The sequence below is a fragment of the Cheilinus undulatus genome, linkage group 11 (assembly GCF_018320785.1).
Source record: "Cheilinus undulatus linkage group 11, ASM1832078v1, whole genome shotgun sequence".
NCBI classification, from domain to species: domain Eukaryota; kingdom Metazoa; phylum Chordata; class Actinopteri; order Labriformes; family Labridae; genus Cheilinus; species Cheilinus undulatus.
This window is the reverse complement of record NC_054875.1, coordinates 21,725,106-21,750,111: the sequence shown is the minus strand read 5'-3', so window position 1 is coordinate 21,750,111 and position 25,006 is coordinate 21,725,106. Positions and strand designations below refer to the sequence as shown.

The window sequence follows — 25,006 nt, the reverse complement described above, 5'->3', positions numbered from 1 at the left end:
GGACAGCAGTTCATCGAATATCTTAGTAACTTTTGAAGAGAACATAAATGAATTATTTAAATATGAAACGATTTAAAGTTTGCACCTATGGTACATGGCCTCTATAAGTTTTAGTAACATTGAACATCAATCACAAAGCACCCAAAAACACGAAGCACCGAGACTTTGAACCTCTATATCAAACGTGGGAATACTAAAAACACAGCCTTGTGACCCCTGTGTCAACCTGACCAGACTGTGAAGACATTGATACAGTGGCAGAAACAATCTGAGACTAAAGAAGCCGACGACTGCTCACGCACTGCACCTGTGGGAGGAGCGTTTGAACCTGCGGACACAATCACAGACGCTGCCTTGCTTAGCGGCAGATCGCACCTTTTTGCCCGAGGAGGACGCTTAAGCGGATAATACCTGAGCCAGTGCCATGGATACACCTCTGGATTCAACTAAAGACCAGGGGGTGCAGCTCTTGAATATCAGCTCTAACTCGCCCCCTCCTGAGTCCCAAGGTGCGAAGGAGGTGACAAGTCGGCAGGAGAAACCACCGTACTCCTACGTGGCTCTCATCGCCATGGCAATTAGGGACGGTGAGAACAACAGACAAACGCTGGGCGGAATATACAATTTCATTACCTCCAACTTCCCCTATTATGAGAAGAACAAAAAAGGTTGGCAAAACAGCATAAGACATAATCTTTCTCTCAATGAGTGCTTCGTCAAAGTTCCCAGAGAGCGTGGAGGAGAAAAAAAGGGAAATTTTTGGATGCTGGACCCCGCATTTGAGGACATGTTTGAGAAGGGGAACTACCGACGGCGGAGAAGGGTACGGAGACCCAGGCCACAAAGTGGGGCTTACATCACCGGGAATCCCGTAGAGTGTAGTACTCTCTATCTGGAACCATTCGTGAGCGGCCCCTGGGGGTTTTGTTCACCCGGCTCCCAGCCCTCTGTCTATCCACCTGTGCATCCCCGCAGTGTGTCTCCAACGACCTCATACTGCACATCACATCACTTCCACCACTCTCCATACGGCCCTTACCACCGACATCCGCCCGTGCTGGTCCCCCACAACGTGTGTCCATATGGCGGCATCACCCAGCCGATGAGCCCCGAGGGAAACACCGTGTCGGTAGCATGCAACCAGCAGTACGTAAGACAACCAGAGGCACCGTTTGCTCAGTCATTTGACCTGTAAGGCTAGTAAGTAAGGCAGGAGTTCTTAGCCTTAAAGCCTATTTTAGACAGCCTGTTCTCAGACTCAAAGTTCGGTTATTTTACCATTTCAGTTCTGCTGTCATTCTTTTGTTTTGGAAAGATAAATGTGAGCCAGTTTATTCATTGAATGCTGTCAAATTGTTAAATGGACTTACTGTTGTATTTTTTCTACTTTCTCTGGATTTAAACGTTAGTTTGTACAAAAGAATAATGCGCTTTAGAAGGCATTAAACAAGTTGGAACAGCACATTGTTTAAATCTGAGGCATTTTTTCTGCCTCTTTTGTCAGAGGATATCCTCTATCCTAACACTTTTGTCTTAGTTGTGGTTTTTATTTTTTCCCCTTATTTTTAACACACCTTTATTTTGCTTCTGTGTTATTTATTTCTTTTCTTTGGCTTTATCCAATTCTATCAAGTTGCTATATGCAGTTGAAGCACTGATCAGTTTTTTTTATTCAATGTTGAATGTTTACTCGATGTAAAATACATCATGTTTGTTAAAATAAAATGATATTTTTGCATCAAACTCTGTTGTTTGACTGTATTTATTATGGTTGTAAACATTGAAATTACTGTAGGCTACACGTCTTTAATGCATTTTTCTTTCAGATAGGCTTACCTATGAACTATTATCAAAGATTGCGTTATGACTATAACATAAATACAGTCATTGTTAAACCTTGTTATTTGTACATACTATATAGCCATTATTAGTTTACGTATTTAAGATATTGGTCCAGGTCAAAAAAAAAAAAAAAAAAAAAATAATATATATATATATATATAATTTTTTTTTTTTTTTTTTTTTTTTTTTTTAAATTTAGACTTCAGACTATGCATATCTGTAGATAAAAGTTTAAGCCTTGTTTAAAGAGAAAAAAGTTGAGTTTCTGATAATCATGTGTGATACTGTGATAATATCAAATACATTACATTTTGAGTACATACACAAAATCACATGAAAAAATGAAATGAATGCATTTAACATTGTAGAAATATAGATGTAATTTATAAAGCATTGAAAAGCATTTTTCAAAAGGTAACAATCCTTTAAATGCATTTAATTCAATATAATTTCAAGGGATTAATGCATCACAATTAACTAGTCCTATATGGTGGTATACGTGGTATATAATGTCAGCTACGTTGTTTTTTCTAGGGAACCTCCGGCAGCGATTTCCCCCTCCAGCGTTCCAACACTTTCGTGCTCCACATTTACATCACTACGCGCTGCTCAAGAGTCATGTGAAATAGTTTGGTTAATTTATTAGTTCACAAAAAATAAAGTTAAAAAACAATACATTTATGATAATAGGTTAACGATTCAAATACCAATGTTGCACTTTTCTTTTTCTTTTATTGTACGTACCAAAATAAAGATTGACCGAAACATGTCGGAATGCGGCCAGCCCCTGACGTATTTCCGTTTCCTTCGCATGGGCGTTTACAAAAGGCAATCGTTTGCCGCGTGCATCTTCTCGCCGTTTTCGCGGTAGCGCTGCATTACACACATTTTGTGTATTTGTAGCTTAGCTGTTTGTTATTTCACCAGACATGGAGATGTTTAACCAGCTCCTGCTGGTATATCCTGAAATAGTGTACACTGGGATCGGAGTAACAGCATTCGCCACCGGAGGAACGCTTATCTACAAAATTGCAACCAGGTAACTTCGAGGTTTTGCACAGACGCATTTGTTTTTGTCTTCACTACGTTATCAGGAGTACAAGTACAAAAAAACAGTTTTGCAACATGTAAAGATAGTTCAGTTGTGTTGTGTATGTTTGATATATAACTTTGCCAAAGACTTTCGCAGATATTATTCTTTCCCCCCACGGTTGTTGGATACACACACCGCTAGCTTAGCCCCATTGCTAACCTTTACTTCACCAGCGAAGGTGTTCGCTAACTTTATTTTGGGACTTCTGTTGCTGCTATTAGACTGTATTTCTTGTGTTTTACCCATCTGAAGTCACATGTAGATACATTTTTATCGATGATACAAGCACGAGCTTTATTGCTACCACGCTGACATAACTTAAGCACGCAATTGATCCCTATTAACTCAATATGACATGAAGGTGAGCTGACGATAACATAGGAATCACCTATATAACCCACGTGGTTTCAGTGGGGGAAACAGATCTCTTACCTACTTGCACTTGACAACAGTTTTCTATTGTCGGTGTTCTATTATCAAGTCTTACGAATAAACAATCAGTATTTTATTTACAGAAAGAAGCCGGTACATGCTAAGGTAAACTGCTGGTTTTGCAACGAGAATACAGTGGTGCCTTATGGCAACAGGAACTGCTGGGACTGTCCCAACTGTGACCAGTACAATGGCTTCCAGAGTGTAAGTGAAGCACATCTGTGCTCTTTTACCACGTTAGTTTACCTTTTTGGACAAATCTAATTTTTTATGTGTTGCAAGATGAATATTAGCATGCAAACTGAACATGATTTATTGTTTTCAGAATGGGGATTACAATAAACCTATCCCCGCTCAGCACAATGAGCACCTGAACCATGGAGTATGTGGAAGCCTTCCCTCAGCTGTCACAGCTCAGACACAGCAGTGGGTTAATTGTCAGATGCTGCTATGCAGGAAGTGCAATAACAACCAGACAGTAAAGATCAAGCAGTTGGCATCATTTATACCAAGAGATGAGGTATGTACAATGTCCTCTTTCCTATTAAACTTTCCTATTAAAGTCTGTTTCCACCAAGCGGTGTGGATTAGTTTGGCATGGTTTGGTACAGCAAACCCTGATCTTGCTTGCATTTCCATCTATGCCAATGGCTAAGTTGCCTCGCTTGTTTTGATTTCAGCACTTTTTAAGAATCCAGGCCATTTTCCTCAGTTCAGTAATAGGAGGCAGTCTTTAGAACCCTAGTGTGCTCTTTATTTGTTAGCTATTTGTTATTGTCAATTTAAAAAAAAAATTGAGAAAAAAAGACGTTGTCTCCAATGGAGTCTGGCTGTTCACGTGAAAGTACTGAGTCTAAGAACTGGCTCATAGCTCATTACTTGAAGCCTTGATCTGAGTTGTCATTTAAATCCAGCATGTACCTTTTCAATCACATTTATGTCTAAATGAGGAGGAACGCTGTTCAGCCAGTATAAAACATGATGCATTTTGTCTTTGTCCATTATAACCACTGTCGAAGTTTCTTTAGACAAATCTGCTGCAGTTAGTCTAGCTCCGCTCTCCCAGTTTGAAACACTTAATGCTTTATCTACCTTTTTTATGCTGTAGGAGAACTACGATGAGGAAATTGATGCCTATAAGCACCATCTGGAGCAGACATATAAGTTGTGCCGGCCTTGTCAGACAGCTGTGGAGTATTACATCAAATATCAGAACCGACAACTTCGCACGGTGCTCCTAAACCATCAGCTGAGGCGCACTCGAGATGCAGACAACGGCTTCATAAAGGTCCGTTTTATAGCAAGTCCACAATGGCAGTATCTGATGATAAACTGTGAAAATAATCAGAATAGAGTTAAATTGAAAGTTAAGCATGGTGGGTAACTATGCACTGTAGCTAGCATTGTGTGTGTGTGTGTGTGTGTGTTATGGATACCTAACAATTCAGTGATAGATGGAGTGCTATGGTTTCCAAACTCTTAAATAAAAAATGTATTTTTTCAGTCCTCAAAAGTAAAATGGTTACCACTTATTCAAATCTTAAAGCTTGAAAGCGCCTGTCTTTATTTAGCCAAGGTATTTTTTTAGTTTATTCTGAAATAACTTTATATAATAATAGGAACCATGCTGTCTCTCCTACAGAGCTCCTATTCTGCATCTTCTCCCCTTGGGGTCATTCTGCTGCGGGCCCTCGCCTTCCTGATTTGTGCATTTCTTCTCGCTACATCTCTTTATGCATCGCCAGACCAGGCCTCTTCAACTGCAACCCCACAGACATTAAGTGGAGGGGTCATTCCTCCTAAACCTAAACCCTCTAACAAGTCCAGTACAGTTAATGAAACCAGTGAAAGTGTTCCTGTGTGGCAGAGTGTGGTGGATCTTCTCCCGGACAAAGCCATGGAAAGTGGCAAACTAGTATGGCAGCATGGACGAGATAACCAGCTGGCTGTTGTCTCTGTTGGCCTGTTGACTTGTCTCACTGCTATCTTCTTAGCTGGACCTGTGAGGTAAGCAGTCACCAACTCCAGGTGATGATGGTCAACTAACAAAACTTTGAATGTGTGCAGAAACAAGCTTGGGAAGTTAATGTGTTGCTATGTTTTCAGGTTGAGGAGAATTGATTCTGCTGCCTCAGTCCTGTGGTTCCTCATTCTGCTCCTCTACATGGCTGAAAGCTACGTGACTGGTACCTTAAGCTGGATGGACACGGCAAAGCTTAGTATCATCTCCCTCTGTTGCCTTGTCAGCTTTGCTGCCGCCGTGGCAACTCGCAAACCACTGGGTCCAAGAAGAGCCAGATATCGAAGGTCAGAAATTGAGAAGTAGAGTTCAAAATGTGTTTTAAACCATGGATTTTGTTGACAATTCTTTCCTTCAGATGTTTATTTCCATTAGAACCCGGTCAAGTCACATGAATCTATACATGGTTATATGATTGTTATTACATATGATGTCCCATGGTACTATAGTTTATTTAAAGACTGTGAGGTTATGATGTCTGAATGGTAAACCTGAAGCACACAATTGAGTCTGTGACCCACAAGTGTAACTCAAAACTCATGTTACTTGCTGAAATACATCAAAATCTCCCCGTCAAGACGACATGCACATGGTCTATATTTGCTGAATGTGTTGTGGGGAATGAGAATTTTGATCTTGGTAAATCTTTCATGAGTCATGCCAACAAATAGGAAATTTTTCCAAACAAGTGAAAGAAACTAAGCAGTTTATGTTACATACTGTGTTCTGTTTGATATTGTGCCACTAGTTTTGCAAATGTAAACCTCTTTTAACTGATGTCTAATACATTGCGTATTCCTTATTAACCCTAACTAATGTGTGACTGACCCTTTGTGGTAGTTTAGAATAATGTAGTTTAACACTCAAGTACCCAGTTGGTACTTAACTTTTCACTGCACTTGGTATCTTTAGCATTTGAATGTATTTACTTATTACCAAGTTTGTGTGTCTGCTTATGGCATGAAATACTAATTTTTGAAGTCGCTTTGGGGCATTTTCAGGACGGGGCTCCTAAATCACAAATCTCCCTCCAGTGCTGCTTAACAGATTTCCGAAAAACGCTCATTAGTTAACAGAAGGCGTACGGATTTTTAACACTTGCTTGTGAGGGATAAGTGCCATACATGAATGATTTGTATCCTTTTATTCCATATCAAGTATCAGTCTCTTTGTATACTGTCTTTTGATAATGTTTGCCAATAAGAAAAACATATCCTTTTTTTGCCTTCTTTACCTTCCTTACCGCAGTTTTTATTAGTCTGCTAGTTCAGAAACTTGTGCTGCCTGATGACTGTCTAGCAGGTGTTGGCATTGCCTATATGAGTCTACCTGGGGTTATCGTATGTAAATTGTAGCTTCTGGTAGCTCTATTGTAGCCATAAGTGAACAGGCAAGGATGTTGAAGAGCAAAAGTGAAAAGCTAAATATGCCTACTTTTAATGAAGAACTTTTAAGCATTAATGAGTGTAATGTAGTTGAAAGAGTAGGGTATATTTCAGACATAAGGGCCAAAGTGACTCTTGTTTTTAGGTCTAAACCAATATAGTCCAGTGTTCTGAGCGCTCGGTGTCCTGGATGGAACAGGTGCTCTCAGCATCAGCTGTATTTGTCGCTGCGCTCAAATCGCTCTCGGTTGAAGACTGTTGAATCTTTGGAACAGCGCTGAGCTATTCAGTGTTGCTTCTCCCTCACTAGCCAATCAAAGTCAAGAAGGGGTGGGACTCCTGACAACAGCAGAAGAGAGACCGATCTGACTCGCCTTTCTTCGTCTTTTTTTATAGGGTACTTTTCAGGTCTGCAGCTGTTGCCTGTGTCGGGACTTTTTTATTTACATTGTCTGCCTGTCTTCGGTGTGATACTTCCTTGAAATACAGAAATAAGAAGCCGATAGGGCTATTTTAAAACAACATTACAGATTCTACAGGGGGGAAAGCAGACTATAGACATGCAGGCTAAATGAGCCACTACAAGCCGACACTATTAAAAACGTTGGACATTCACAGCTGATAGTTAAGAACATGTAGCTAAGTTTTCTTTTATTTAAACAATTTAACAGATTGCGGTGAGATGTCAAACTAAACAAATCTGAAACTATCTGAAACATTTTTCTATTTATAGAAAGTTATCATTCAAATAGAAAATGAAAACCACCACATTGCTTGTAGCTATGGGATTCACTTTCCTCACCACACTCCTGGCTCCCCCCGGGTCTCCAGATGTAACACTTAATTTCATTCCCCCAGTCTTTAATATGATGATTTGTTTAACTCTCCGAATGAAAGAGTTGCATGCACTAACATTTCCAATTTCACCTGGATGTTTTGGTTGTGGAATTTATTTTATTGTGTCTGAACTTATTGGGAAAAGGGTGAATTTCAGTGACAGTAAGGTTTAGGGGTACTGGGAATCTATAGATGTAGAATGTGTTTATGGATTTTAGATGTTGGGTAGGTTATGGTAACAGTGGTGTTAGTCTTGCATCAAGAGAAGTCCTGTAGATGAAACTATGAAGCTCCTAATTTCAGTATTAGCAACTTAAGTGTCAAATATTTAGACATTTAACGTTGCAAGGGGAAAAACCTACATATCTAATGTTGTAAAGACTGCTTTTAAAGTTTAATATCTGCATGTATAAAAATAACATTACAAAGTTTTAATTATGCTTAAGCAGCATTGCTTTGCCCTGTTCACACTAAATGAAATGTCTGCTATAGGTGATCTGATCACAGGTGTATTTCTCGAAGCAAGTTACTGCACAGCTGAGAGGGAGTAGGCGCCTCTGCAGATCCATCCTTTTTGCTTTGAATTCTCCACTCTTACAGCAGAGGGGAGATTTTCTACTAGGTGCTAAAAAAACCTGGAACACACAAGAAGATCTCAACCGATTTTACAATGTAAAAGACCCCTCACACCATCACAAATGAGGACACTTTGAACAGTTTTGTTGTTGTTGTTTTGTATGGTGTGCAAGAAATGACCAACACAGCACAGCACACACTGAGACTCTCTAATCTGAACAAAAGATATCGTGCCTCTTTAGCATTAAAAAAAGGTAATTGTGGCCAGGTGTTGGCAACCTGGTACATCCATTGCAGTTTCTCTTTCAGTCCTATTCCTGTCCTAGTCAGCTTAGTTGTGGTGTGTTTGCATAAACACTTGTGTTGTTGCCAATGTTAAGTTATTCCTCCATTCCTGATGTCCATCTAACTTTATGCTTTGTGTGTGGCACATCTGACCAGTGATTTCAGTGGAATCAGGCAGTAGCTGCAGGCAGGTTTTTGTTTTACTAGAAGCCTGTAGCAATGGCCGCCACTAGTGTAGAAATTAGCTCAGATATAGTTATAGAATAGCTGCATTTTTTATCTGAACTGGTCATCTCTTTATTGAATAAAGAACAAATAAAAGTACTGAAAGCTTTTGTGGTGGAAGAGATGTTTTGACTCCTCTCCCAACCTCTCAGCATTAGTTTTACCCACCAACAAGCTCCACTTGTCATAAACCTGTCGCTCTGGTTGGGCCGTAATGAATGTGACAGACAAAATCACCTTAAGAGAACTTTAGGAAAAGCCCTACCCTTCCCAAGAGCTTTGTATGGGAAGTTTCCCAGATGAATATGAAATATGTCACATGCAATGAATATATGAAACGGTCTATTTGGTGTGCCAGATTAACCCTAGTCATCTTCTGAGAAGATCATGGAGGGCTTACACATCTCACACCACATTGAAGTTTGGCAAAATAATCTTTAGAACCATCAGGTTGTCTGGCCTTTGCTGACTTTGGTTGGAAGAGGGGAATTGGGAGAATCAGAATCAGTCCAGTTACCCTGAAGGGTGTGACCTGCCTTAGAGGAAGAGGTGCAAAATTGAAAAACATGCTATAAAGAATTAATGCCTCTTGGACCAGGCATTCCTTCAGCATGCACCAAGACTCAATCACTAACAAAGAATGTGGAGAAATGCGTTGAAGGCCATTTCTGAATGCTTTCAGATCTCTGTGTACCTGGGTGCATTCACAAACCTGCTTGGAGCCGCCTCTTGTGATCAGATCATCCTCAGCATTTCTAACTAATAGATATAAACAGGGCTTCTGAGTCACTTCTTTGACTATTTAAATGACAATTGGCATCTATAACCTTTGACACACATATACTAAACATGGTTGTTGAATTGAGCATAGCTAATAGAAAAAAGGTCTTTGTGACTTAATTTAATTTTGATGGAACCGCACAGAAGCTTACTCTTTAAGAGTCAGGAGCTTGTAGTGTTTCAGTAATGATGTATTTAAACCTTGTGTTTTTATTGTAAAGTGCATCTTAATTTGCGTCCTGGAGCAAAGGTTTTTTTTATTCTGTGTTGTGCTAAAACATTTTCATGTTTGTCTTGCTCTGATATATGTGACATATCTAGTGTGTGGCTTTATCTGTGGTTTTTAGAGGATTACTGTATCTACCTGATTAGCTGTATGATGGTTGACCTTTAGTCATTCAAAGTTTTTTGCTCTTAAAGCACTACTCACAAACATTTACGCAGCCAAATTAAATGACAGCTTATACCATTGCCATAAACCTATCAACACTGATGGCTGTAGAACTACCTTTTAAACAAGGAAGTCATGAATGTTTGAAGCTTTTTTACTGCTGTTTTACTGGATTAGAGTGGATTTCAGTATGTAGCTAAGAAATGTGATGGTGTCATACCTGAAAGATAATGTGATGTGTGTGTTGCAGAAACACTTGATAACTCCAAACTTTGAGAACAAATGAAAGGCTGCTTTGCCAATCATTTTTTTATGAGTATGCAATATATTCCAAGCCACGGTATTTATAAGCTAGTAAAGTATTAATCACTTTAATTGAAGTGTTATGCAGCTGTGATATGAGTTCCGTCCACGCTGATGTTTCCTGCAACATACCCACTACCATATACTGTGTTTTTGATGCTGAACTTGGTGCCTTGCTTGTGATGTAAGGGGCCAATTTTTTAGCAATTTGTAGGAGTGTTTGCTGTACATGGAATGAAATAAACTGCTTGTTAAAGGACATGTCTTCTCTCTGTCATTTTAATAATACAAACTGACTCCTGTCCTTTTCCAAAATGGTTTCTTTACAATGCTTTATTCCTTCAGTACACAGGGCTTTTAAGTCAGCTGCCTGTTTTTCTAGAGAGACAGAGTTGCTGCTGAAGAGAAACTACGGTGACACTTAGCATGTTTGTGCCGGTGTGTTTGTTTTAGAAAGTGAGATGGTAACCCTCAGCTGCTGCATGTTGTGTGACAGATGCAGCAACCTTTCAATGGCAGCCTTGTTGAGCAACTGTTAGCAAGCACTCACTGGCCTGGTTAAACTGGGCATCAGACACTTGTTTGACTCATGGAAAAAGACTATTTAAATACTAATGTGAAAAAAATATCTATTTGCTTTAATACAGCTGATGTATTTATAGTCTACCTTTTTGAAGAATACAGTCACAAAAGGAAATCACTGTCCTTATAGTGACAGTTTTCTGCTTCTTGTAATATCCTGTTGCAGTGAAGTGTAATAATTTGTCTTCATAGTCGTAATTTTGTAATGTCAATTTCAGGTTGTAGACAGTTCCATTTCTCTTGTGTTGCAGATATCTTCCCGGCAGCTCTGCAGTTCCCCTGTCCGGCCAGCCTCCTTTGTTCTCTAATGGTCAGGCAGACTCCTTCATCCCCAGCCCGCCCCCCAACATCTCCATGCTCCTCAACCGACAACAACAGACTCCACGTGAGCGCAAGGCCTCCCCCTCCTCTCTGCCCGGCCGCCTCAACAGAGCCCTCTGCCTGGGCACCATACGCTCCCTCAACAGGACAGGTAACATTCAAATTAATCTGGGTAAGGTTGGCAGAAAAGTGTTGTTTGCTTTCTCTCAAAGGACCTAAATGATGGACTTAAGTGTCATTTCCAAATTTAATTGAAATTTCTAGATGCAACGTGTTTTATTTTCAACTTCATGGGTTAATACCCTCACAGGATGTGGTGTGAAAATTCAGTGCACTTACTTGGCTATCTGCACCATACCCGAACACAATGAGCCCAACAATCCTGTTTGCTTGGGTAGTGCGAGTGCTCCATTCTGTGCATCTTCTAGGTCCAGGCACAGATGGGAGTGGTGTTTTTTTGGCATGCACACAAGCTCAAGTGCCTTGCATGGAAAGGACATACAATCACCACAACTGTTCCTCTTTAATGATCATTTCAAACAATGACAGTGCTAGAGAACATACAGTAAATCTTGACAAAACAACTGTAATTAAGCCAGAGTGAGTAAATTCACTTTCATGTAGCCTACGTGTATTTGTAAGAAGTTGAAATAAGTACAAGACTATTGTACTCAAGTAAGCGTACAGTTAATTTGGTTAAAATTTACCTGAGTAGAAGTGAAATAACTGTTCTATAAATCTGCCGAAGAAAAAATAAAAAAGTATTTAATTTAACAATTACTTAAAGCACTTAGCACTGAGAAGCTACAGAGAAGTTAAACAATGAAGTAAGATCTTTCTTTATTGGCACTAACATGGGAATATGGATCCTCTACCAGGTTGTTCAGCTAAAGTTTAGGGGTGGGAATCACTATTGGCCCCACGATACGATATTACCGCGATGCTTGGGTCACAATTCGATACTATTGTGATTTTAAACATTTTGCAATACAGTAAGTATTGTGATACCATATATTGCGATCTATACCATTTTCTTAACTGTTTAACTGATTTGGCATTAGTCTTGCCCTCATGTTTGTCGTATTCCACTTTGTTTTATTTCCTTGTAACACTTCCTGCAAACCCCATGTGTCATGTCCATGTTGTTTAGGCCTTGCTTGCATTCCTAATATCCTTCCCCTGGCGCTGCCATGTTTGTTGTACGAACTTTCTCCTGCTCTAGGACCGTCACATCTGCCGACCTCACTAGACCAAAAATTGTACAAACAATTGCTTTTCTTTTCCATTTTTACAGACTTCAGGTCATATTAGCAATTAATTTGAAAAAAATCGATACTTGGTGGATGAGACGATACAATATATCACGATACTATGATGTATCGATTTTTTTTTCTCCCACCCCAACTAAAGTCACACCTTTATAATAAAGTGAAATGTAATCGCTGTTGTTGAAATGTGGAATCATCCTTTTGTTATCTGCTACTGTGTAGTCAAAGCCAAACAAATGGCCATATCATGTCATTGACAGAAAGCTAGCTTTTTAACTTAGAGCAAAATTACTCTTTTCAGAATTCAATTCCTCAAAAAAACTACTCAGTCGCAGTAATTTGAATAATATGAGAGTACGGGTCTTAAACAGCATCTGTCATATTACAACATGATGGCTTGTCCTTCTTTCAAAGTTCCCTGCTGGCCTGCTCTCTCACTGCTACAAGTCTAACTAGGCCTGAGCACAGACAATTGTGCTTCAGCACAATACAGGGCAGCTGACCCTAGTGTGAGTGCACTCAAAGACAGTGGTTCCCAACCATTTTCCATTAGGACCCCCGCTACTCCTATCTAAGAAAAGCTAAGAATCCCCCCTGACCTACTTAGAAAAATTAAATATCAATTATAATTGTTTTTATTCACAAAATCCCAACATAATAGGCTTCATAACACTTGTTGTTGAAAATAGATCTATGTATAAACTATCTTTTGTCATGACCGTGTATTAGGACCACTCTAGAAAAAAATATGAAGAGGATCTGTTCATGCTCAAGTTAAAAAAAAAAGAATAAAAAAATCTACATTTTAAGTCTTAAATTTCTGAGAAAAAAAGGTTTTGGTTTTCTTATTCAAAGGTTTTAAATGTATGTGAAGCAAAACTTAAAAATAAATTAAAAAATAAAATCCAACCACTTTTTTTCAGCTTGGTTTCTTGTAATTTTTTACTTTACACTCTTTTGAACTTAAAAGAAAAATAAAAAAAATTCTTGATTTTCTAGTGTCAGAATGTAAAACTTTGTAAACTTGGAAATTTCAATTTTCTTCCTGTAAACTTTTGGCTCGTTATACTCTGAAATTCTGAGTTTTAGTTCTTGTAAACATACGAGATTATAATCTAAAATGATCATTTTTATTCCTAAAACTTTGGATTGGTTTCCTCAAAATTACAGATTTTCATTATTTTTCATCCCTTTATGTTGGCTCTAATACATTGTTTTTTATGTGTCTGATCCTCTAATCATGGTTTGAAAAATATGTATATCTATGTCTGTGAAAACACAGTATTTTTGTTTGTTTCACATGCTGTTAATGCTAATACAGATGTAGTTACTGCATCTAGCTGATAAACAAATTCTTATAATTCTAGTTTCCATACTGCATGTTAAAATTTGTATTTAAATGATTACAAGATGCTCTTGCTTATGAGGAGGAATGGGTCAAATCAAGTAGCAAGTATACTGTGTTTATTCTAGATTCAAATTACATCAGGTATTACAGGATTACAGTCTCCTCTTATATATTGGCCAGCATAAACCCTAATGAAGAAATAGTTTCTATATCTAATATTGAACTTTTGCATGAATCATAAATTAATTTAATCCACATTGTCCAAAGTCATCACAGGCTCATCACATTCATGACTGTTACTGTATTGCATGATGACATTTGTTGAAGAATATTAATTTCAATTTAGCATTGGAGTACTTTCTTACTTGCATAGGTTGTCCAGTCCCCTTTCTGTAAGAAATATACGACTGTATGTATAATACATATATCTGAGAGAAATCAACATAACATAATGACAAAACATCAACAGCAGATCCTTTGGAGTAATCAAAACTTTAGGTGTCTCATAATGCACTCCTATTTTTTTGCCACAAGGTGGCAGAATATCTGAACTTAAAACAATAAACCATCCATCACCTGTACATGGAATTTTTAACATAAACATGCCACCATAAAGTTAATAACTTTGTGGGTTAAATGAAAGCCTTTTTATTGTTTAATGGTTTCAACTTTTGTATTAATGTTATTTTTCAGATTCTGGTTACCTGTTTAGTGGAAGCAGACCAACATCAGCATGCCAAGACTCCCCGCCATCAGGTACATGAGCCCCCCTGGTTTTGTGATATCCACTCAACCCTGTCAAATAAAACCAGTCTGTAAATTTCTAGTTGCTTTGTTGGTACAGATTACTTCTCACTGAAGTCAGGGAGTCGCCCATCATCACCGGGCCCCTCTCCTCCACCTTCTGTAGCTGGGTCTGTGACTTCCAGTTCGAGTTCTGCCAGACAACGACGACCCCTCATCTGCCCAGCTCGCCTCAACATCAGCGGTCAAAGTCTCAGGCTTTTCTCCGCTGAGCCAGAACCCTCACGGATGTCCCCTCCACTATCCCCTCCACCTTCCTCTCCAAACTTCCAAAGACAAAATGGTAACCACATTTAACCACAGCTCATATGAAGCTTTAAAGTAGAGCACCAATACTCATAGCTTTAGACTCCAGTACCTTTAAGGAACCTACCACTAGATGGCAAAATGTACTTATGCCCCAAATCCCCCGTGTTTGGGTTTCTTTGCTTTTACAGATATGACTTCAATGTTATGGGTCAGAACTGTAGTGGAAGAACAAGTGAAGCAAGACAGCTCCTCAGAGTCCTCTGTATGTGGGGTTGGCACTACGACAGAAACACCAGAGAGCTGCACCAATGAGAAAGGTGAGTAGAGTGGTATAAGCACTGCAGGTACAGAAATACAGTGCTGAGTATTCATCCAGAACCAGTAGTTTTAGTTTCTGTCCTGCTGTCTGACTGGGTGTCACAGTGGGGTCTTGTCCCTATAAAAACACAGTTGAATGCAGATTTTATAAAGTAATGTGCATGTACATGTGCTGAAATGTAGAACGAAAACATTTTTTCCCTTAAATCTTTGTGGAGGAGTCAGCTGGCCAACATAAGCCCTGATACTTTACCTGAATTCTACTAATAGTACATATGACACAGCTACCAGTTCAATTCCAGGTCTCCAATGTATGTCAAAAGATTTAGGACCTTCAGATGATATTGCTTAAAAGGTTATGTTCCTGAAATTAATTTTGCTTTCTCTGTCACTAACTCCAGGTTTCCTGAGGCGTTTCATCTGGCCTGGGCTTATGTTTTCTAGTGTGACAGTCAACCTGGTCTTTGCCAGCCTCTACATGTACAACAACTGGAGATGAATCATCGGTGGGTCTGCTGTGGTTCTCTTTTGGCCCTTAAAGGGTTACCCAGCCTCTGGTTCCTGACGGCCTTGAAGTGTCTGTGGACCTGGAGGTCAGTCAATAACTCTTATCAGGAAAATATTCTGGTGGAAAGGCTCTGTTAATACAGATGTCAGCTGAAAGACAAGAATGTTTAAGTGAGTGAAGTGGCCACCAACAAAACTCCTATCGAAGTTACAGAATGCTGTGCAGATGTTCATTTTTGTTATTTTTGACACTTAATAGTTTGGCTTTTGTGATGTGGCCTTTTTCTTTCCAATGCTGCTCCTGAAACGTGCGACCCAAATGCACTGTTTTGCCGAGCCTGTCCCTACATTGGGTCTTGTCTTACCTAGTTACACTGATTGTAATGGGTGTGTTACTACTTCGCACTACATTTGTTGATTTTTAAAAGCCAAAAAGCTGTAAATGAAGCATCGTGCTACACTGTGCTGTATTAGGATATTTTGGAATTTTTGTGAACGTACATATTTGTCTTTGTATTGTAATCATTGAAAACACTGGGTTTCCCCATGTAGTTCTTTGTTGATTCAGCTGAGAATGTTTGGTTTAACTTTTTACACACTAACAACTTTTTTATATTTTGGTTTCATATTAAAGTGTTTCATATCACAATTGTACACTTAAACAGATCTCTATCTCACAGCCTGTTGTTTTCCTTGATATTTTGTTCACAGTTGTTCAAAACTCCTCAGGCCAAGTGCAATATTGAAGCTCCTGTGTGGAGTTTTTGGCGTAAATGACTGAAATTAATTTTAATGCCTCTAACTCAGCAGTTCTCAACTTGTCTATCTTCCCAGCTTATCACCACCTCCTTCATGAGAAATTTTGACCCCAATTTCTGACAACTTAACAATCAAGACAAATTAAGCATGATTTTAAAAAAGCCCACTGTTACAAAAACCCTATGAGTACATTATATGCATACATTTAATTTTTATTCCATTTTCCATGTAAGTGTTGGTTGTTTTCTCAAGATTAGGGATGTGGACAGTCAAATGATTCAGTTTGAAAAATCAAATTAATTAGCCAACGCAAGATTTATGAGTCAGTTTAACCAATTACCTATCATTTTTTTATAAACACGTGGCTGAATTCCTGCTCAAATGTTCTTTGAAAAAAGCTGTTATGAAGTCTCCCATCACCGGTAGCCACTGTAGCTTCTATTAATAGCCGCTGCCTTCTTGTAAGCTTTCCCCTGACTCTTCACTAGATGTCATATGAGAAGCTTAGCGGTTAGCATGTCACAGGAGCAGTACTGTATTTCCATTTTCTTGTTTTTTTTTTTTAACTACAAAAATGGAAATAAAGTTGTATGTGGGCTGTTAAAAGTTATATTCATGTAACTACTCAACCTTCTAAGCACAATCTGTTCCGGTAATATAATCTGAAAAGGGGACAGAGCGTTGAAGAGCTAGCTGCTAATAATAGCCAAGCTCTACACAGCATATTGGGCGCACATCATACCTGCTGACACAATGACCCTGGGGTAAATTTGACTGTTTTTCTAAGTGTTGTATCCTCCTTAGACTAGTCCATTTTATGCAATCTAAATGGCCATTAAGCCAAATAGGGAAATAGAGCCCAGTACAACCTTACTAGAGATCATGATAAATGGCGGGGAACCGATGGAAAGACTCACTTTTTATTTTTGTTTTGTATTTGGTTATCAATTCTATCTATAGACTTACAAAATGAAGTATGTCAGTGCAGTCCTTTGCTAATAGACCACAGAAGACTGTATAAAAAGTAGGCAAGGGTATGACATGTACCCTTTAACACATTATCATGGAAAACTAACTTTGTTATCTAATGACTAGAGATAACTAGATAAATGGGTTTACACCATGAGAAAACAATCTAAATTTACTTTTTGTCAAGGCAAAATGGAATAAAATCAAATAAATTGATGCGTGTCCACTCAAGGCTTCCATATATCTTGGATTACTGTCACTTTTTTCCTTTGCTCACAGGACTCACTGAAAATAACTTTTAGGTCCAAACCCACACATTCAGAAGTCCGAGTGAACTAGAAAATTAAACAAGACTAGGAGGCTGGCCACACTGCATGATTTTACGCCCAATGTTAGGCCTGATTTTACCTCCTTTGATGAACCAGGCGGTGGGGGTAGTGGTGATTATTTATCCAAATAATCCTCAAGTGTGTGGTGTCCACAAGATATTTTTACTGCTGGTCCAGTCTCCTAGTGTGCACTTGAACGATGTGAAAATCGTATATTGTGTGGCCAGCCTTGGGGAAAAACAATGTACTAAACAGTTATTTTCAATTTGTGGAGCTGCGGCTACAGGGTTGGTGTCAGAACAGAAATTGACATTATTTCATCAGCAAGGAATCTCAGTAGGTGATTCATGTCAATTTTTTTGTTTTGTTTTTTTGTCAAAAACACAAATTACACATGTACAGTACCAGATGATCACAAACCAGAATTTCTTTATAGAGGTTTAAAAACAGATTAAGTAATGAAGAGTTAAGTTTCAGAGAAAACTGACATGTGCTACTGAATTTGTCTAGATGTGGGAACTGTCTAATAATAGATTGAAAACTATCATTAGACAAACAAATAATGATAAATGTCTTTTTTTCTAATAAATGTATTGATCCATAATATATAAAGAAATTTTGTTTGGATGTGCATAATGATTGAATGATAAAGGCACAGAATCAGAGGGACATTTTTTCGCCTTGCTGAACTTTGAACTAATCCTGACTGGATTATAAATTGTACATCCTTATCATTTTGCACTTTTTCTGTTCTATTATATTTCAGTTTGACTGTGTTTGCATGTCCATGTTGAATATTTTGATTTTGTAATATTTTCAGTAGAAATGAAAAGCACAGATTTTTTGTATATGTTGATAACTTGAGTTAAAAAATGAAATCTGCATGTTTAAAATGTGTGTGAATTGTTTTCAGGTGACTCTTTTTCATGTTGTCAGATTTTTGGATGTTTATTTTTCCACTTTGGTGGATGGCCATGCACTTGATTGTTTTAGGAACTATTTGTTTTTATCTTTGAATCACTTCTTGGTGAGCATTGTTTTCTCGCCCTTGATGCTGACTTTTTTTGTCGAAATGTCAAAAGCAATTTTCTGTTAGTTCTTATTTTGAAACACATTTAATGAAATCATGAAAATGATCAAAAAATGAAGTTCTTGAGAGAAGTACAACATGCTACTGAAAAATGAATATCTATATTGTCTTTAAATGATGATAAATGATTCAAAACATCAATGTATGACAAACTTTTGATTAAGTTTGGTTTGAGAAATGTATCTTTAACCCTCAACATACATAGTGGTGAAAGCAAACACGCCTTTGCATTTTTTCTTTGTGTAATTTTGAATCTAATATAACTTTTCAGCCACACTTAAACAAATCTTATGTTTCAGTGGAAGAAAATTATTATTTTTTAAAGGTATGTTTTGCTTCTACTCTGGACTTCACATTGACCTGCCAAATCAAGAGTCTGCCCATTTTGAGTCCTTGTAGGAGAAAGGATTTATGTTTTCTTGAATATTTCACTTATGGTGTGATGTGTTGTTATCTACAATGTTTTCTTCAGTGAAAACACCTGTCTGTAAACTGTTTGATCTGAAACTTTTGCTTGTTTCATCTGGATTCAAACATCTTTTTCAATAAAGTATTTTTCTAATTTATTGTAATGTGTCAATAATTAAAGCCTATGTTCTGTCCATGTTAAAGCATCCTCTCTTGAGTACCTCCTTTTGGCACCAGCAGCAAACTGCAGCTCACCCTCTGCAGCTTCCCACCTTCAGGTTATTGCCCAGTCCTCCTTACAAACTGCTGGATGGCTCCACAATCTGTAAGTTGTCATCCTTTTGCTCACATGCCAGCCTTGATTAACATCTTAAAGGTGCGGTGTGTAATATTTAGCCTAGTAGCATTTAGGTGAACAAACTTGGTAAAATAAAGCAAAACATTTCTAATACGGTCTATCTAAATAAGTGTTTAGTCATCTAAATTCAAAAATGTTTTTTTTTTTTTCAAAATAGCCAACTCAGAATAAACCTTTAATTCATACATAGGGAAGGTCCCCTCCATGGATGCCGCCATTTTGGATTTTTACGTTTCCATGGTAACATAGAGGGGAAAAAAGGATAAAGTTAGTGTATTGTATTGTATTCACATTACAGATACACATTAAATTAAACTGGTTGCCACAGTTTCCAGCAGAGAAATGCAATCTAGAACCCACTTCTAGATGTTGATATTCAGTTTTACACACTGCACCTTTAAATCGTATTGAAGCAATGAAAGTCTGGGGTGTTTGCCATAAATTTACACAGTCTTATTTTTCATGATTTTCTTCAATGTAAAATGAAGTGACTATGGCAGATTTGCCCGCTCAACCTGTTATCTTGCTCTACCTCTGCAAGAGCACCTTTTTAATTAATTTAGCTTTAATTCCCCCATGTGTGACCTTAATACAGGGATTCAGAATTATGAATTACTACACTACTATTAATGAAATAATGGTTATCGAAGCAACAATAACATCTACAGTAACTTTGATTTATGCACTTGGGGAAACTCAGCCATTTTGACTCTGCTTGACATCCTTCTGCTTCCATCCATCTGGTTGTGTAAGAATTCAGGGTACTCAGGTAGCAGATCAAAGGCAGGGTCGGGTGGGTCACACTTTGCCGTTCTGTGGGATTTTAGGTGATGCAATGGACCCAGCAGCACCACTTTCCATCAACTTGTTTTGCTTTCCTCATGATAATTTCATAATGATTCTAACTTAAGTCAAGGTACTGATTTGTTGAGTAGCATCACGTGTTATTACTACAAGACACTACTAAGACAGGAAAAGCTGCGCCATTTAAAACAGACTACCATGGAAATGCACTGACAGCAGCCCTGTCTGGAAGGGAAGTACATTATTTAAGTATTTACTGTAGATGCAGCTGTAGGTGGAAAATACACAAACTGCATTCGTCTAAATCGACTTTGAGCTGCTTATGCATCGATACAGAATCCTCCATATCTGCATCATGATGCATCATGAAAATGGTTATTTTTAGCACCACTACCAATCACCCTGAGATTTTTTGAAAATTTCTACCCCTTCCAAACACCGTGCATGGGCTGTTACCCAGATGGATGTGAAGCATATCCCATGCCATGGATATGTGAAACACTGTCTGGCATGTCAGGTTAAAACTAACTAGGGACCAGATCAGTAGTCATTATGAGGATTCACGTTCTTTTAAATATTCAATGTGACCTCTGCAATTGCGTCTCTTCATCTTTTTAATGTTTTTTTTACATCCTTGCATTTATTTCATCGGTCTATTTTTTGTAGTTTTAACCGAATATTTTTGACCAAGGTTGATTTGATTACATTTTTTTCATCCAAACTTCATCAGAACCACGAACAGCACGAACAGCTTTTTAGACCTTGTTTTCCTTTGGTTGGTAGGGCTAGCAAAATGCTTAATCAGGAAGTCAAGACCCCGCTTTTTGGTCCCCCCACAGAGCTGTGGGTAAACCTGAAAACAGGTCACACATCTGACAGTCACACAAACAACTTGTAAATACCTTTTCAATTTTTGTTAGACTTAATGGAATATTCTAGATGACTGTTGCTTTCTGTCCTTTCTGTCACTGAGAACATTAATGACAGTATCACCACATTAATTTTCAGTCATGTGTAAACTAAACTGGGCCAGCGTGATCTATACAGAGTTGAAGTATTTTGAGTCAAAAGTAGTTGTACATTTTGTAAAAGGAAGAAACGAGCATAAGCCTAAACTCCTTTTCATTTACTGACATGGTTTTGTTGTAGATGGTGCGTGACTGATTATTTATGGGTGAACTGTGGGAAACAGGTTTTCAACTTTAAGTCTGCAGCTCTGGCCAAAAGTTTCTCTTCTGCACAATCACTTCCTGTTTTTACCAGCTGGTCTTCACTGAAGTCACAAACACATGTTGAGTTTTTCAAAATAGATGAACTGAGTCTGCCTGTTCACATGCATGCATGGAGGTATCTTTTAAGATAGCATTCAACAGGAAACCAGTTTTCAGAGGTTAAGACCACCAAGACACATAGTAGACACGAAGGACCGACAGCTACAAACCATCCTGACAAACAGAATAATTAAAACAATGCTTTTATTTGAATGCAGTGTTTTGGCCCAGTGCAGCATAGCAAGCCTAAGAAATAAGTACATAGTACATGAAAAACCTGACAGATGTAGTTGAAGTGTCATGCTGTATATGCAGGATCCTTCATTTCCCCTTTCCACAGTAGTAGTGCTGTGGTTTATCACCTCCAGAGTAGTGGTGTCACTCAAAGCAAAATGCCACAAAAGTGAAATGACCGTCTGGGTACTGTATGAAAATGTGAAATAAGGAAGGTGGATTTGACAACAAGTAAGTTTCAGTTAAGTTATACAATATAAAATGTAATAATATTTATCTGTAGATAGATATTCCCTAATACTGGATTTACCTCCTTCAGTGAATTTATTCATTCTATCATTTGGATTATTTGGAGAACTATCTTATTGTCATACTGTACATGTATTTTGGTAACAAGATCTTAAAATTCAGTTTCTTTATTGCATGAATGCAGACCAAGAAAACTCAAGTTACTAAAGACTGGAATTGCCTGACTGAAACTGCATTACCAAGAAACAGCTGTACCCAGAAATATACCTAACCTCAAAAAGACTTACCAGAATTAAAAAACAGTTCCTTCTGGTCTATTCTGGGTCAAAGCTGTTACACTTTTGAATTTTTGAAACGTGACAGTCAAAAAAAGAAGTATCTGCTATATTTTCATTATGCTTACAAAGTATTGCCGATAAAACCTGTTAATAGCCTGATCTACTTTTTCTCTGACCAACTGTCCAGCTTCTCAAAGTTACTTCACAAGAACCTATTGTGAAAATAGGAGTTGCTGTACTGTATAGATAACAGTGATAATTTAATTCAACAGTATTTGAGGTTTATACAGTAGAAAACGTTTTGAGACCTGTAACTGCACCAGAAACAGTGATTCTGAAATCAACACATTCATTCATAATCTGAAATACTCAGATTAATTTTCTCAAAGGCATTTTACTTGTAAAACTGCAGTCTGATTTTGTTCTCAACATGCTTGAAGTACCTGTTATTTGAGGGTTTTTTTAAAAGAGGACATGATTTTTTTTACAACCGCTTTCACTTACATTGAGTTACTTTCACTCACAAGATTTGAGACTTTGACCAACACTATCTAAAAAAGATATTCAGTTTACTGCAGTTCCAAAGCCAAAAACTACAAGTTGCTTGATAGCTACGTCGTCTTTTCAGAGGAAAATCTGAATTAGTAGCGTAGCCAAAAATGCATTAAAGAAATGAATGTTAATGTAGGAAATAACCAAGGGAATGCAGAATTGGCATAAGATTTATTTTCAATTATAACAATCTAAAACGGATCAAAACTACTAATATCATCGCTAAATTGCTTTCTATCGACTTGAAAAGCCATTAATTCGTCTTAAGGGTTTTAAAATTTACATTACCACACAACAATTATGTGGAGCTGCATACAAACGACTTCCAGTATAAGGGCCTATTTCTTTATCTTACTTTTACTTATTTAGCCAGGAAGTCTCAACGAGATTAAAAGTCTTTTAATTTCAGAGACGTGTGCATACATAGACCTGCATGTATATTGCAGTTTTTTTTCTTTTACTAATATTTTTTTCCTCAGACAGATAGACAACACTTAATAGACAAGCAGTAACACAAAAACAAACACTTGACAAAACTCACATCACTATACATCAACATCAACAATAACATACAATATTAGAAGAGAAAAAAACGAGGGGGGAGGGGCGGGGTGCATCGCTACCTACACGTAGTTCATAGTTAAGTTTCTTCAAACTGGTAAAGAACTTAAATATAACCTTATTTTATCCCATAGGCCATCTAAACCTGGATCGAACTGCCATAAAGTGGCAGCTGCTCTTTCCATACCAATTAAATCAATAAATTCTTCCAGCCAACTACTCAAACTAAAACAGCCTGGGGCTATAATCTTCCAATTCATAACAATTTTACGTTTAGCAGCAAGACAACCAAGTGTTACAAATCTCATTGTTCTTATAGCTACACCGTCTATATTATTGCTTAATATACAGAGTACAGGACATTTAGGAATATCAACCATATTGCAGTGTTGTATATTTATTTATTTTATTTTATTTTGGTACGGGAGGCGGAAGTTGGTGAGTAAAAAAAAAATCACTTTCACTTCACGCGCACCAAGTTCTTTTTGGACAGTCCCTTGGCGCGCGTGGGGCTGTGAAGTCAGCACGCAGCCGTCAGTCAGTCCGGCTCGGTGCTACAACATCTCTACATGAATGACAGCGCAGCTAACCGCGGCAGGGAGACACTTCGCTGTTCCACATGAAGCGTGAGAGCAACTGGTCCGTCTGAGCCGGATTTACAGCACCTCACTGCACCTCACGGACAGAAGACCCGCAGCCGTCCGACAGACAGGGACATGTCACCGTGAAATTACAGCCTCCATCTTCGCCGCAAGACTTACCATGAAGAGATGACCGAGGACTTGTAGAGCTGACAGGCAAGTGTAGCGCGAACAGGTAGTTCTAGTTACAAAATAGACGACAATATGGGTTCAGGTTGTACTAGGACAAGGACAGCAAAATAACCCTCGTTAGACTTAAACCATATCTACTTTTCCTTTTTTAATGCTGGCTTTAAAATGTTTCTCTTTTAGCACAATTTACTGTTGTGCCAAATCATACACACTGTTCGGCATGATGCTTAAATCAGTCAATAAAAGACACTGAATGTTGCTACCACAGCACAAGTTTCCTCTTACCAAAATCGATGGCTATGTGTAGAATTACCTTACGGCAAATAATGCATAATAACACTAAAATTCAATATTTCACAATCAATTGAATAGAAAAACAGATGGAAAATAAGGGTGCCATCATTTTTTTACGTGTCACTTAATGTTTCTTCACCTTATTTGACCTCTGTTTACGGTTTTCTCTGAATATCTTTGATGGCGGATACGCACGTTTGAGGGTTAGGGTGTGTAAAAAAAAAACCCTGCAGAACAGTCGTTATACTTTAGATTCTAGCAAATATTATGTATCTTATGTACATGAACGAATGCATTAAAACAGCAAAGAGAGAGATATAGGAATAGGTCAGATGCCTTTAATTAGAAGAGGGCAAGACGTTTTACACACCATGTTTTGAAACAGTACAATTTATGTTATAAAAATCGTTAGTATCAAAATATACCAAAGCTTCCAAAGAAAAGTGCAGATCTCTTGTTTGTGTTTTTAACCAAAAGCTGATCAAATGAAAGATAAATCACACTATAAATT

The 25,006-nt window shown here is 38.0% G+C and overlaps 3 protein-coding genes across 3 annotated transcripts in view; all 3 read left to right on the top strand.

Annotated features, from left to right (window-relative positions):
* Nucleotides 1–359: 359 nt before the first annotated feature.
* foxl2l (forkhead box L2-like) lies at nt 360–1,651 on the top strand. Its single transcript, XM_041799769.1, has one exon. The coding sequence runs from the start codon at nt 425–427 to the stop codon at nt 1,193–1,195; it is 771 nt and encodes a 256-aa protein (XP_041655703.1). The 5' UTR covers nt 360–424; the 3' UTR covers nt 1,196–1,651.
* A 1,032-nt stretch (nt 1,652–2,683) lies between these two features.
* tmem201 (transmembrane protein 201) lies at nt 2,684–19,275 on the top strand. The gene is made up of 11 exons (XM_041799090.1): nt 2,684–2,881; nt 3,451–3,571; nt 3,693–3,887; nt 4,476–4,655; nt 5,010–5,374; nt 5,474–5,674; nt 11,003–11,223; nt 14,382–14,444; nt 14,533–14,775; nt 14,930–15,058; nt 15,461–19,275. The coding sequence occupies exons 1-11, from the start codon at nt 2,772–2,774 to the stop codon at nt 15,556–15,558; spliced, it is 1,926 nt and encodes a 641-aa protein (XP_041655024.1). The 5' UTR covers nt 2,684–2,771; the 3' UTR covers nt 15,559–19,275.
* A 4,660-nt stretch (nt 19,276–23,935) lies between these two features.
* The window catches only part of pik3cd (phosphatidylinositol-4,5-bisphosphate 3-kinase, catalytic subunit delta), a 30,164-nt gene continuing 29,093 nt past the window's right edge, over nt 23,936–25,006 (top strand). Inside the window, exon 1 of the mRNA XM_041799778.1 lies at nt 23,936–24,225. The gene's annotated coding sequence lies outside the window, so the exon portion shown is untranslated. The remainder of the gene's footprint in view (nt 24,226–25,006) is intronic.